Source organism: Delphinus delphis, chromosome 9 (assembly GCF_949987515.2).
Source record: "Delphinus delphis chromosome 9, mDelDel1.2, whole genome shotgun sequence".
Taxonomy (NCBI): Eukaryota; Metazoa; Chordata; class Mammalia; order Artiodactyla; family Delphinidae; genus Delphinus; species Delphinus delphis.
This window is the reverse complement of record NC_082691.1, coordinates 66,989,529-67,001,732: the sequence shown is the minus strand read 5'-3', so window position 1 is coordinate 67,001,732 and position 12,204 is coordinate 66,989,529. Positions and strand designations below refer to the sequence as shown.

The 12,204-nt window shown below is 39.7% G+C and overlaps 1 protein-coding gene across 3 annotated transcripts in view; it reads left to right on the top strand.

The window, feature by feature from the left end:
• ELMO1 (engulfment and cell motility 1) overlaps positions 1 to 12,204 on the top strand; it is a 547,030-nt gene that overhangs the window by 190,963 nt on the left and 343,863 nt on the right. For all 3 annotated transcript variants that reach the window (XM_060020724.1, XM_060020723.1, XM_060020725.1), the window contains 2 exons: positions 6,365 to 6,516; positions 9,099 to 9,177. In XM_060020724.1, coding sequence (XP_059876707.1) covers positions 6,365 to 6,516; positions 9,099 to 9,177 — 231 coding nt within the window. The remainder of the gene's footprint in view (positions 1 to 6,364; positions 6,517 to 9,098; positions 9,178 to 12,204) is intronic.

Sequence of the window (12,204 nt, the reverse complement as noted above, 5' to 3'; positions counted from 1 at the left end):
AGGGAGACACTGCCTTGAATTGAAGAGCATAGAAGAGCCCCTAGTCTGTTCATTGAGGGTGTTGGGAGCAGAAGCCCCACAGATTGAACGCCTTCATGATGTTGCCTATTTTTTTCAGAGGAGGGCCGATTGGGAACCCAGGGCCTTCTTGACGCACCTCTGAATCCCTTTTTCCTACGAGGGAAACAAGTAATGGGAACCACCTAGAAAACATACAAAGAAGGATGAAGCCTCTTTTTGCCTATATTTGTCAGTGGTATGAATTGATAAAAAAAGGAGAAATGACTGTAGAAGAGAAAACCAAGGAAATCCTAATATGTTAGGAAGTACTTTCCTTTGGTGGTGACAGGAAATGCAAGCATTAGATTATGAATGCAGAGAAAAAATTGCTGTAATTTTTCTTTCCAAGATAAAAGTTCTAGAGAAATGGGATATTATTCAGCCGTAAAAAGAATGAAATATTGCCATTTGTAGCAACATGGATGGACCTAGAGATTATCATACTAAGTGAAGTAAATCAGACAAAGACAAATATTATATGATATCACTTATATGTGGGATCTAAAAATAGTACAAATGCACTTATTTACAAAACAGACTTACAGACATGGAAAACAAACTTATGGTTACCAAAGGGCAAAGGGGAGAGGGATAAATTAGGAGTATGGAATTAACAGATACACACTACTATATATAAAATAGATAAACAACAAGGACCTACTGTAGAGCACAGGGAACTATCTATATTCAATATCTTGTAATAACCTATAATGGAAAAGAAGCTGAAAAAGAATATATGTATGTGTGTGTGTATATATATATATATATACACACACACGTATATATGTACACATACATATATAAAACTGAATCACTTTGCTGTGCTGACACTAACAGAATATTGTAAATCAACTGGACTTCAATTTAAAATAAAAGTTCTAGGGGAAGTAAGTTCAAATCTAAAAATACTGGGTTTTGCACATTTTTTATACTTAACAGAATTTTTCAGTTCATTCTGAATTTATGGCAGGCCTTTCTTTCCTACATCCAAATTGCTTAGCTTTTCTGATATTAGAGCCTCTTTTGCTATAAAAACAGTGCCGTTCTGAACGTGAATTCCTTGAAGTTATGTTATGCTTTCACCCACATTATCTCTTTTGATCCCCACAGCAAATCCTTTGCGGAACAGAGCAGTTAGTCTTTCTATTCCTGGTCAGGAGATGAGGACACAATGGCTTGGGGAGATTGAGTGAGGTTATAGAGAGCGGGGTGTCATTGGTCCCCCGGGTCAGGGCTCCCTCCCCCATCATCATGCACCTGTGTTTTAAGCGATGGAAAGAACAGCTCCTGAAGAATAGTCCTGTTGAAGCAGCGTTACCTGTTGTTCAGCCCTCCCTGACCTCACTGGTGCAGAGTTAACTGATTTCTTCTGCTCCCCATTCTCCTTGGATCTTGTATATGCCACTATCCCAGCACTTACCACATTTCTGAGGACTTCTTGTTCTTTTGACTGGCTCTCCCAAGAGACCATGAGTCCTTGGAGGGTGGAACCGTGACTTTCTTCCTGTTTCTATCCTTAGAACCCGGCATAGAATAAGACCTTAATACGTTTCTGTGAAATGAATGAGTGAAATTTGCTTTGGAAGCATTTTTTTAAACCCTGAAACTTGAAGAAAAAAAAAAATACTGTGCCACTGTATTTAAATATATTTCAATTAAAAATTCAGTTATGAATATAAAGGAATTACAAAGCTGTCTTTCTTTAAATGATGTGAGATGTGGTTAGAGAGAATGACAATAATCTAATTTCCTAACTGCTTATGAAAACAGTTTTCATTCACTGAAATTAAATAAAAATCATATTAGATCTAAGGAAGCAGACTAGCAGTTTTGGCAGTTTAAGTTAAAAATTAAATATTTTTCAAAAGGCAGCACGTTTAATATATGCTATCCTCATTCCTAGCCATTCTGCTTCCTTTGCATTGCTACTTAAATGTCAACTCCTTATGTGAATTAAAAAAAAAGTGGTCATCAGAAAATGACTTTATAATTGATAGTTTTTGTAAGGTTAACTTTTTTATTCATTAGCTGGATCAAATTCAGCACTTTGACAACCCAGGAATTGTATACAGGCAACTGTCTTTTAAATGGAGCTTTATCTAGACAAAAATCAACTAGGAAATGCGCCGACAAAAGATGCTTATCTCTGTGGTCCAGACTTGGCTTCCTATTAATGCCAAATTCATACGACTTTGGAGCAATATTTTTCCCCTGCCAGCCTTGGTCTCCTTCTCCACTATCTATTTTGTTATGTGTGAATCTAGATTCTAGTTTACAAACTTTTTCTGTAATAAATAACATCATTTCATAAACACTTTGAAACTTGGAATCTCTTGATGCCAATATATAACATTGTTGCTTTTTAAAGACTTGGCTTCTTAGGGAGAGGGTCAGAAGGCATGGAGGGGAAAGAAATGAAAAAAAAAAAAAAAAACCTAGAACTTTCTGTGCTACCAGTTGGTTTTCCCCTAGCCAAGTATAATATCAGTGATTTTTCTTGGAAGGAAAGTTTTATACAAATGCTCTTGAAACCTTAGCTCTGCAGGAGGGCCTGGTTCACCCTGCAGTATTTTCAGTGCCTGGATAAACACCCAGCCAGTTTCAGCTTAGAGACCCAATAATTTTTTCCTCTTAAAAACTTGAGAGATTTATGGGCCTCTGCCCAGATAATTTAAAATATGGGAGTGGAGCTCCATGTTCTCCATGGATCTTTTCAGTTTTGATAACTTAGGATAATTTTAAGATCTCAATCTAAGTGATTCAAAGAAGTGTTTATGTAATTTTAATAATTTGTATCATTGATTCATGTGATGACCCATAGCTTCTAAAATGTCACCCAAATATTCCTATGTTTTATTTCGGTAGCACTTTTAAATGAGTGGAAGCACGTGGAGGTAATATATATAATTACTTGTAGTTCCTCCTACCTCTTTTTCCATTTGATACAGACCTACTTTCAAGAAGCTGTCCTTTGATTGATTTAGGCCGGCTCACCTGTATTGACCAAAAGTACAGAAATGGAGCTGGGAAAAATTTAAAGGCGAAGGAAGTCATTATTGACTTTTGGGAAGACAAGGGAAATTAAAATTTAACCAGACTATCTTTAACCTTCTATAAGCTATACTACGATCTATAGTTTTTAAACTAGACATAGAAAATAACATTTATACAGTCACAAATTCGTCCAGGCACCAATAAGAAACCTGTCTACAGTCATCATGTTTGCTCAATCAGCCCTGATGCCTTGGTTATTAGTACTCATTAGTTGACAATATTGGGTCATTTAGATGTCTAGTTAAAACTATTGACAAAATAAGGCAAAAGATAGAAGTTAGTTTCAAAAAACGACTAGGATCTCCTACAGAATTGTGCATAGGACTCTAGTGAGTTGTGTGCCTGCTCTCTGCCAGCTTAGTGTGTTACACAAAATTTTGTATCCTGCTTCAGGCTTGCTGAAGAGATGGGATCTATGTGTCAAGGAAGAGCTGAAGTGATGGAAAAGATTAACTTTAAACAATACCTTGAGGAAGGTAATGGATTAGTTTCATGAGAGAGAAATATATAAAAATGGCAAATGGAAATGGAATATATATGTGGGGTACAATGTCTGAATGAAAGCAAAGACCATAGCCTGTTTTACCATCATTGTATAAGCCTGTTGGGAGCAGGTGAGAGTTAATAATTTGCAGAGAACTTTAAAACCCATTATAAGAAAGTGTGTGCTTCATACCAGGAAAACATTGAGAGTTTTGATTGAGTATTTCAAGAAAGGAAATACTGTCACAGGATATTTATGGAAGTAAAGGGTAAATTTGTATTAGAGGGAAATCTTGAATATAGAGGAAACTGAAGAAGATGCTGTCTTAGTAACCCAGGAACGAGTTGGACCGTGGGCCAGTGTCATGTATATACAACTGAACATGTATCATAGGGGAGACATTGCAAATGTGTCCACGGAAATAGAAAGTAGGGAACTAAGACTATTAATCACTAATGATTATGGCAAACTTCGAGAAAGGTGATACTTGAGAAGGCAGGAATAAGAAGTCAATGAGATTGATTTTTAGCCCATTTAATTTTAGGCTTTGTTGGAATGTCTAAGTGGAGGTATACTTTTGGATGCCAAGAATAAGCACGTAACATACTTCATAGTAAATGACTTTTTTTTTTTTTTTTTTGTGGTATGCGGGCCTCTCACCACTGTGGCCTCTCCCGCTGCGGAGCACAGGCTCCGGACGCGCAGGCCCAGCGGCCATGGCCCACAGGCCCAGCCGCTCCGCGGCATGCGGGATCCTCCCGGACCGGGGCACGATCCCACGTCGCCTGCTTCGGCAGGCGGACTCTCAACCACTGCGCCACCAGGGAAGCCCGTAAATGACTTTTTAATCTGTCTGTGCTAGATTATAAAGTCCTTGAATTTAAAAATCATGTGTGTTTGCTCATCTCTTGATTTCCAGATCCTAGGTCAGTGCAAGCCTGTTTCATAGCATATGGTCAATACATATTACTTGAATGAATGCAAAGAAGGGATGAAGGCTAGAGGGTGGGGGAGGGAGGTTGACCATCAGCTTTCAGCTGGAGGATTCTCCATGGAGTCTTAAAGGTACATCCAAATTTACTAAATGGAGACAAGAAAAGGAGCATGGAAGGAGAATAGAACTAGTGCAGAGAAATAAGAGTTATTGTCAATGCACTTCTTTGTGAGTTCTTCAGTTTTCTACTAAGTGCCAAGAATTATACTGGGACAATGAAAAATGGTTGGGGTGGTGCTGGTGGGGAAGTCAAAGAATTTATATTCTATTTAGAAGAGATCTAAGTTAGGTGTTAAACCATGAGCACGGTATGAGGGTCATTGGATTTGGGGGAGAGAAAGTTGGCCTTAGAGAAGGAAAGGTGGCATGATAGATATCATAGGGGAGCTGACCCATCTATGAGGATTAAGGCGAGGGCTTGGCAGGGACAGTAAACAGATTAGAGAAGTTTACTAGCTGTGAAGGGAGCTAAAGCAGTCTTTTGAGAATCTTAAAGTTCTCATACTCTTCCTGTAGTCTGTATTATAAAATAATAGCTTTTTGGAATATAAATCATAATGTTACTTTATTTCTTCATGTCATTTATTTTTCACCCCCTGAGATCCAGGTGTATCTGGAGGCACAGAGGGTGTTGATATCTGTACCCCTCACCCCTACTTTCACTGGGGAGTCATTGGGCTAAAAACAGTTGAGCTGGTAACTGTCAGTTGTCATGGTCCTTTTTGCATTTTATCTTGTACAATGATGGAGAGAGGATGAGAAGGGGACAGTGAGACAGCAGAAAGGGAGAAATTAGTTTTGATGGGGGGGGGAGCAGTAAGTGTCAATTTGTCATGGAACCAAATTATTTAGCTTTTAAGAAAGCAGTCATTATGATGATATAATAACAGCGTTTTAGTGCGAGTTGTCAACAGACAGTAAGAACTTTTAATGAGGCCTCTAAAATAAAACCTTCATGGTACCCATGTGTTTGGGTTACTGTGATCCATTATTCTAATGCTTATTTTACTTCCCTCTTACATTGTGATTTATTATGCTTGAGGCTTTAGTGATTAATTCCTTAGGGAATGTATTTTAGAGCTTAAACGACTATTTTAACTTTTAACACTTCTAATTTAAATGTTTTCCTGTTTGCTAAATTTGAGAGAGATGAGAAGAATTTATTTTAACCATAAGGAATTGGAAGAATGGGGGAAAGAGTGTTTCACTGAGTGTTCCGTTGAATAAAAAGGAGAATAGCCAGTGAGTGAAAAGTTGCCAGTTGCATTGTGTTGACAAGTGTGATTTGTGTGAGTCCCTCAAGAATGTAACAGGAGCATAATAAGAACATAAAAGCCACAGATCGTGTGGGTGAAGGAGTAGCCTGGAAATGCAAGGGAATGGCTATTAGTATATGTTGAAATTACTGTCTCAAAGAAACACAAGAGTTCTTACAATATATGTGTTGAAATTGTCTGCCCCTGAAAGCTGAAACTCAGAAGAATCATTCCAGAAACGCCAGACAAAGTAATTATTTGAAGCTGTTTCCTTTTTAAGATTGCTTATTACTGAGCTAGAGAAATAGGATATAAATAGTGGTCTGTAATAAGCTGGTGAACAATCATTGTTGACTCCATGCGTTTCTGACTATTCTTCTGTAATAGTACTATTCCACGTACTTTTCGTCCTCGGTGTCTGGTGTTTCTTAAATGAGCTCCCGATTTACTTGATTTGCTCCCTTCTCTACTTCTTTGCTCTGCTTACCATGAGTTGTGTCCCGCTTGGGTTTTCAGATAGCAAGTTTTGTCAACAAGTCAGCCATAGACGTCTCCATCCTGCAGCGGTCCTTGGCCATTCTGGAGTCCATGGTGCTCAACAGCCATGACCTCTACCAGAAGGTGGCGCAAGAGATCACTATCGGCCAACTCATTCCCCATCTTCAAGGGTAAGCAAGATTGACTCCACCACAGTGGGAAGGGAAAATGCTTCAGGTGGACAGCCACCATAACCCCCTGGGAAAGGTTTCATATTGGTTTGACTAATACACAGAAAAAGAACCTTGATTTGGTATATAATCAAACCATGTCCCATGCTTGTCCCCCATCACACTGACATGGCACAGTTACTTGCCCCTGGGTGCTCCCCTTGTTTGCTTTTGTCACTGGTCTGCCCCCAGTGCCTTGGTAGGCACTCACTTCTGATCAATGTTGGTAGATATCGGTAGAGTTTTACTTTTAATAAGACACAATAGGACAATTTGTTCTCTTAAGTTCTCAACAGTCTTTATCCTTAATCATATAAAATAGTGCTTTCTGTGATATAATGAGAATTTTCATACTTAATTAGGAATTTTTAAAGCCAGACTTCTTTCTTAGGCTCCAGGTGATTACAATGGCCTTTGATTGCTGTATTCTATAATATACGAATTTTTTAAGAGGCTTGAGCTATGAGACAGCTGCCCTAGCAGACTTCGGTCTTTGGGGATCTCTCCTTCTCTCTATGCTTAGGTAACTAGTAAGGTTGCCTCCGATGATACAAGCCTGAGAAGGAATCCCTTGTACAATGCCACTTTATCAATTAAAGTATTTGGATTGCAGGTGGCAAGAAGCATCCTGAGCTAGGACAGGGAGTTTATTGAAAGGATACTGGCGCACTTTATAGAACCGAGGAATGACTTAAGTAGCTAAGCCTTGGGAAGGACAGAAACTATGGCCTCCTTGGAGTCTTCACAACAGGCCTTTTCTCTAGCGTACTGGCTGGCAGTCACGTGACTTGGCTCCCAGTAACTGCTGCCCCTGGTCTCTCAGGTCACACTGGCAGATTTTCAAGAAGAAACCTGATTGGCCTGTTTGGGTTGGGGGTGTAGGATGGGGATGCGAGGGAGTATTCAGTAGTTCTCAATCTACCGAAAATGTTGACTGTGTTTATAATATAAACTACCAAAGTGCATTAGACGTTTCCTTCATATGGAGGGGGTATGGTGACTAGAATGTAAAATGTTAAGTAACACAGTTTATGGATTGTGGCCTCAGGGGAAATTAACATATGCTCTAAAATGATGATTTTGTGTGAAATCTCTCTGGAAATAATACCAGTTTCACATGTCCCTGAATGTGAACTGTATCAACTTAAAAGTCTGTATCTTTTCTCTGAATCTCGAGGGCATCACTGTGCATTTATAGAGTGCTTTGCCAAGTGGAGAGTTTCTCATTTGCCAAGTGCTGTACTAAAGATTTTATATGCATTACCTCATTTTATCCTAAAGGCAGCTCCTTGAAATAGGAGTGTTTTTACCCAGTGTTACAGATGAGGAAACTGTGTAGGGACACCCTGTGAACTTGTCCAAGGCCACACAGCCGGGCTGTGGGGCACTGGGCTTAGAATTTCATCCTGCCAAAGACTGTGTTCTAAGCTCTGCCTCTTCCTAAATTATCTCTAAATATAGCCTATAGGCCTCTGGTCCTTAGCCTTGGGTCCTTCTTATTTACTATTTACCATGCAGCTAACATTAGATCTTGGCTTTATTTGAAATTTCCGATTTCATTCCTGTGAAAAGCAAATTTGTAAACATAAAAACCTATTCTTTTGTTATTTAAAAGTTTCTATTTGGTAGATAGCTAGTGGGAAGCAGCTGCATAGCACAGGGAGATCAGCTCCGTGCTTTGTGACTACCTAGGGGTGGGATAGGGAGGGTGGGAGGGAGACACAAGAGGGAGGGGATATGGGGATATATTGTACATAGAGCTGATTCATTGTGTTGTACAGCAGAAACTAGCACAACATTGTAAAGCAATTATACTCCAATAAAGTGTTTTTTTTGTTTGTTTTTTTGGGTTTTTTTTTGTGGTATGCGGACCTCTCACTGCTGTGGCCTCTCCAGTTGCGGAGCACAGGCTCTGGACGCGCAGGCTCAGCGGCCATGGCTCACGGGCCCAGCCGCTCCGCGGCATGTGGGATCCTCCCGGACCGGGGCACGAACCCGCGTCCCTTGCATCGGCAGGCGGACTCTCAACCACTGCGCCACCAGGGAAGCCCTCCGATAAAGATTTTAAATTAAAAAAAAAGTTTCTATTTGAGAAATAGATTTTTAGAATATGTAATATTATTGTCATGGTGACAAAACAGTTTCCTTTATCATAAGCTCAGGAATGTAGGGAATACCCAGGACTATTCCCAGGTATACTTCATGCATCAGACAGAAAACCACATACACACACACACATACACACATACATCCCCTGGTCCATGTTTTTGACTCTAATAGAGGAGAAGTGGAGAGAGCCAGCTGGCCACCTGTATGTCTGGGTGATCTCCACTGAGCGTGTTTTGCCTGGCTAGCAATAGTAATTGTCCCCTCACTGTGTTTCGAGCCTCGTGATGGTCGAAATATTTTTTCAGTGCTGAATGCGTTTTCTAGGTCCTGGCTTTCTCTCTCATTATTTTGGGGGGACATAATCATGAGCTTTATCATGGTCTAACTCAGGGGTAGCCTCTTCTGACTTTCTGTATTACTGTGTGTCTTTACAGGACAGATCAAGAAATCCAAACCTATACCATTGCAGTGATTAATGCACTTTTCCTGAAGGCTCCTGATGAGAAGAGGCAGGTAAGTTGCACTTCTTTTGTCTTAAAGACTGTGCCCAGTTGTGCTGGCAACTTTTGGTGCAGAGAGAGCCTTCCCCTTCCCATCCCAGGAACTCCTGTGGGGCTCCTTGCTGCCCAGTGGTTTGCCTGGACAGCCTGAGATCATTCACAGATCCAGTGGGAACTAGGTGGAGATGGGCAAGCCCCTGTCTGATGAGGAAAGTTAGGAGTGTTCCAGTGGTAGAGCCCTTTCATCACATGAGACCCAACATAGGAGCCCAGAACAAAGAGATGAAATAAAGATGAAGCTCTGCCTCTGTGATGGATGCAGAGTTAGAAGCCCCTGTGATCTTCTGTCATTTCATTGGATACTCACTGGGTCCAGAGAGGGATTGTCCCCATTTGCCTGATGAAAAAATGTAGACCCTGAGAGTTGTCATGCTTTCCCCAGGGAGGTGTGAGATGGGAAGGTGAGAAGACAGGTTCTTCTTCAACTAGGGAAAGGACTATTATCAAGTGGTTGTAGAAGAAGTGGGTTTTTGCATGTCTTAGAATTTGGTTCACACCTCAGAATCCATTCCTGTTTTTTTTTCCATCAACATAACATACTTGTTACCTTGGTCACAATTTACTGCATTTACAAACTCGATGGAAATATGAGATTTTTCAACCTTTAGAAGGTGTACTGGGGAGCTTGATGACAGTTATCAATAAATTGTTTTAGGAGAATTTAGAAAGCTAGCATGCTACTGAACACTGTGTCAAGAATTTTATTTTTTTACTTTATTTTTTCGTTGCCAAGGATTTTAAATCTCAGTGGCTAAATGTGAAGGTTTCTGGTTTGTTTTCAATTTAGGATTGTTTGCTCATTCCTAGGGGCTATGTTTGCACAGTAAGTAGAGTGGCTTTCTAGTTTCCTGTGCTTTTTGGTTTGGTGTTGGCTGGAGCCAGGAGGTGCCTGTCCTCCCCAAGCCTATGCTCCAGGCTGGATTTTTAAGGGTGACTTTGCAGATCTTAAGTGGGATCATGGGTAGGGCCGCTCCTTTTATATTTATATCTAAATATGGGCTCATGATAATTCCCATCATCCCAGCCAATTGCCTGGGCATGTTCACAAGCCTGACATGGGCAGCACATACATAAACCTGACATGGGCATTGAGAAGCTTGATCCTTCTACTGGCCAGGCCACTGATGGCTGCTTGTAGAGTGGGGTCAAGAGCTAGGTCAGAATGCTGATCGGACCTCTTGAGACTGTCTTTTTTCCTGTGGCTGGATTAGAGGAAATGAAAGCTCATGCTCACCCCAAGTGCTACGATTTCACTTGGATCTCTGCATCTAGACACGAGTAAGATGCATACACCTTGCATCTTTCTGTTACACTGAAACTACTGTTAATCTGTTGAATTGGAATTGAACGACCATGGAAAAATAGGGAATTAGATGCCAATCTATGCTGACTCCAGGACAATGATAACAATGAAAACATAATGGGGGATACCATTATGTTAGGAATACCATTAACATTAGGTTTGGATTCCGCTAATCAAATCATTTTTTATTTTTGAAAAATTAGGCTCCATGAGACGGACATGGTACAGTTTGGCTGTATATTGCTATATTAATAATAAATCACAAAGGGTAGTCTAATAACATTAAACCATTTAAGAAAACAATTCAACTAAGAAAGATAGGGTGTATATCAACCAGCAGAAAATCCAAAGTATTATATGACTAATTTAGTCTTTGAAATAAAAATGATGATACTTGTTGATAGAAAATTAACTTGGACTTTATAAACTATGTTGAATTTAAGATGAATCAGTGATTATTGTTGGTCAAGAAAATGAATATTTCGATTTTTAATTTTTAAAGTACATTTTAGTGAGTTAAGAGAGCGTTGGCTCAAAATTATTTTGAGTTCATAATGAAGAAAAGTTTATTTGTTGTTATTTTCTGAACATCAGTGGAGGCCTTTAAAGCAGAAGATCAAGCTAGTTGGTGACATCTTGCTGTATATTATATATTGTTATTGGCTTGTGTTTTGAAAGATTGAAAGGTCTGAATTTTTTTGGCAAACAGGAAAATTTCCCAAAGCCAGTCACCAGTGATAATATTTGAGGGTTTGCCATGCACCATGCCATGTTCAGTGTCTTACGTCATTTCATTTAATTCTCATATCTATAGAAAGTCTTATTATTTCCATTTTATAAATGAGGAAATTGAGAGTCAAAGGAAGTAGAGAACTTGACCGATTGCTGAGCTGATAAGAGTCAAAGCTAGAATCCCAACTTCATTCTTGCTCTTATCTGCAAAGCATCCCACTGAACGCCGGTCAAGGAGACATCACCTGCAGAATGGCCTTGTATTTGCCTGGTAAAGAACTTACTGACACCTGAAAGACATCAAGCCCATTTTCTTACTCCAATCAGATTAAAACATAATTCTAAACACTTATTTACTGGATTTACAGGAATGTCCCTTTTCTTGTTTGTTTGTTTGTCTTTTTAAAGCTTTTGGACATTGGATAAAATTCCACTTCAGTCAAAACATTTTATTTATTTCAACATTTCTTTCCAACTTGGGCTCAAACACATTGGTAGGACTCTATTATCTGGATTTTCTTTATTTTTCAAAATGTTAATGAATTTTGAAGGATTTTAAATACCTATACCTTATTTCTGCTTTTACTGAAGAAAAATATGACTAAAGTCAGATCTTTTTACTTGGCAGGCAGACCTGGGCGATATTTTTGTTTTGCATTCATTGAGTTGGCCTGCCTGAGAGAGCAGTGAACTTGGACCTGGGGTATAACTGCATCCTCTGTGGATGTTCCCCTGTCATCCTCCCTGGGAGGTGGGGGGGTTGGGTCATGCTTTCCCCTGCCTCCTAGGTATTGGAGACTCTCCCTTTTCCTGCCCAAACAAAGGGAAGGGGTGCTTGTTTTGTGGGAGAGGGGATGGCTATTAGGTGGGCAAGTGGATCCTTTTTCTTACAACTGGTTGCCATTATTTATTTTATTATTTTCATGGCAAAGAAGTTGGTCAGAT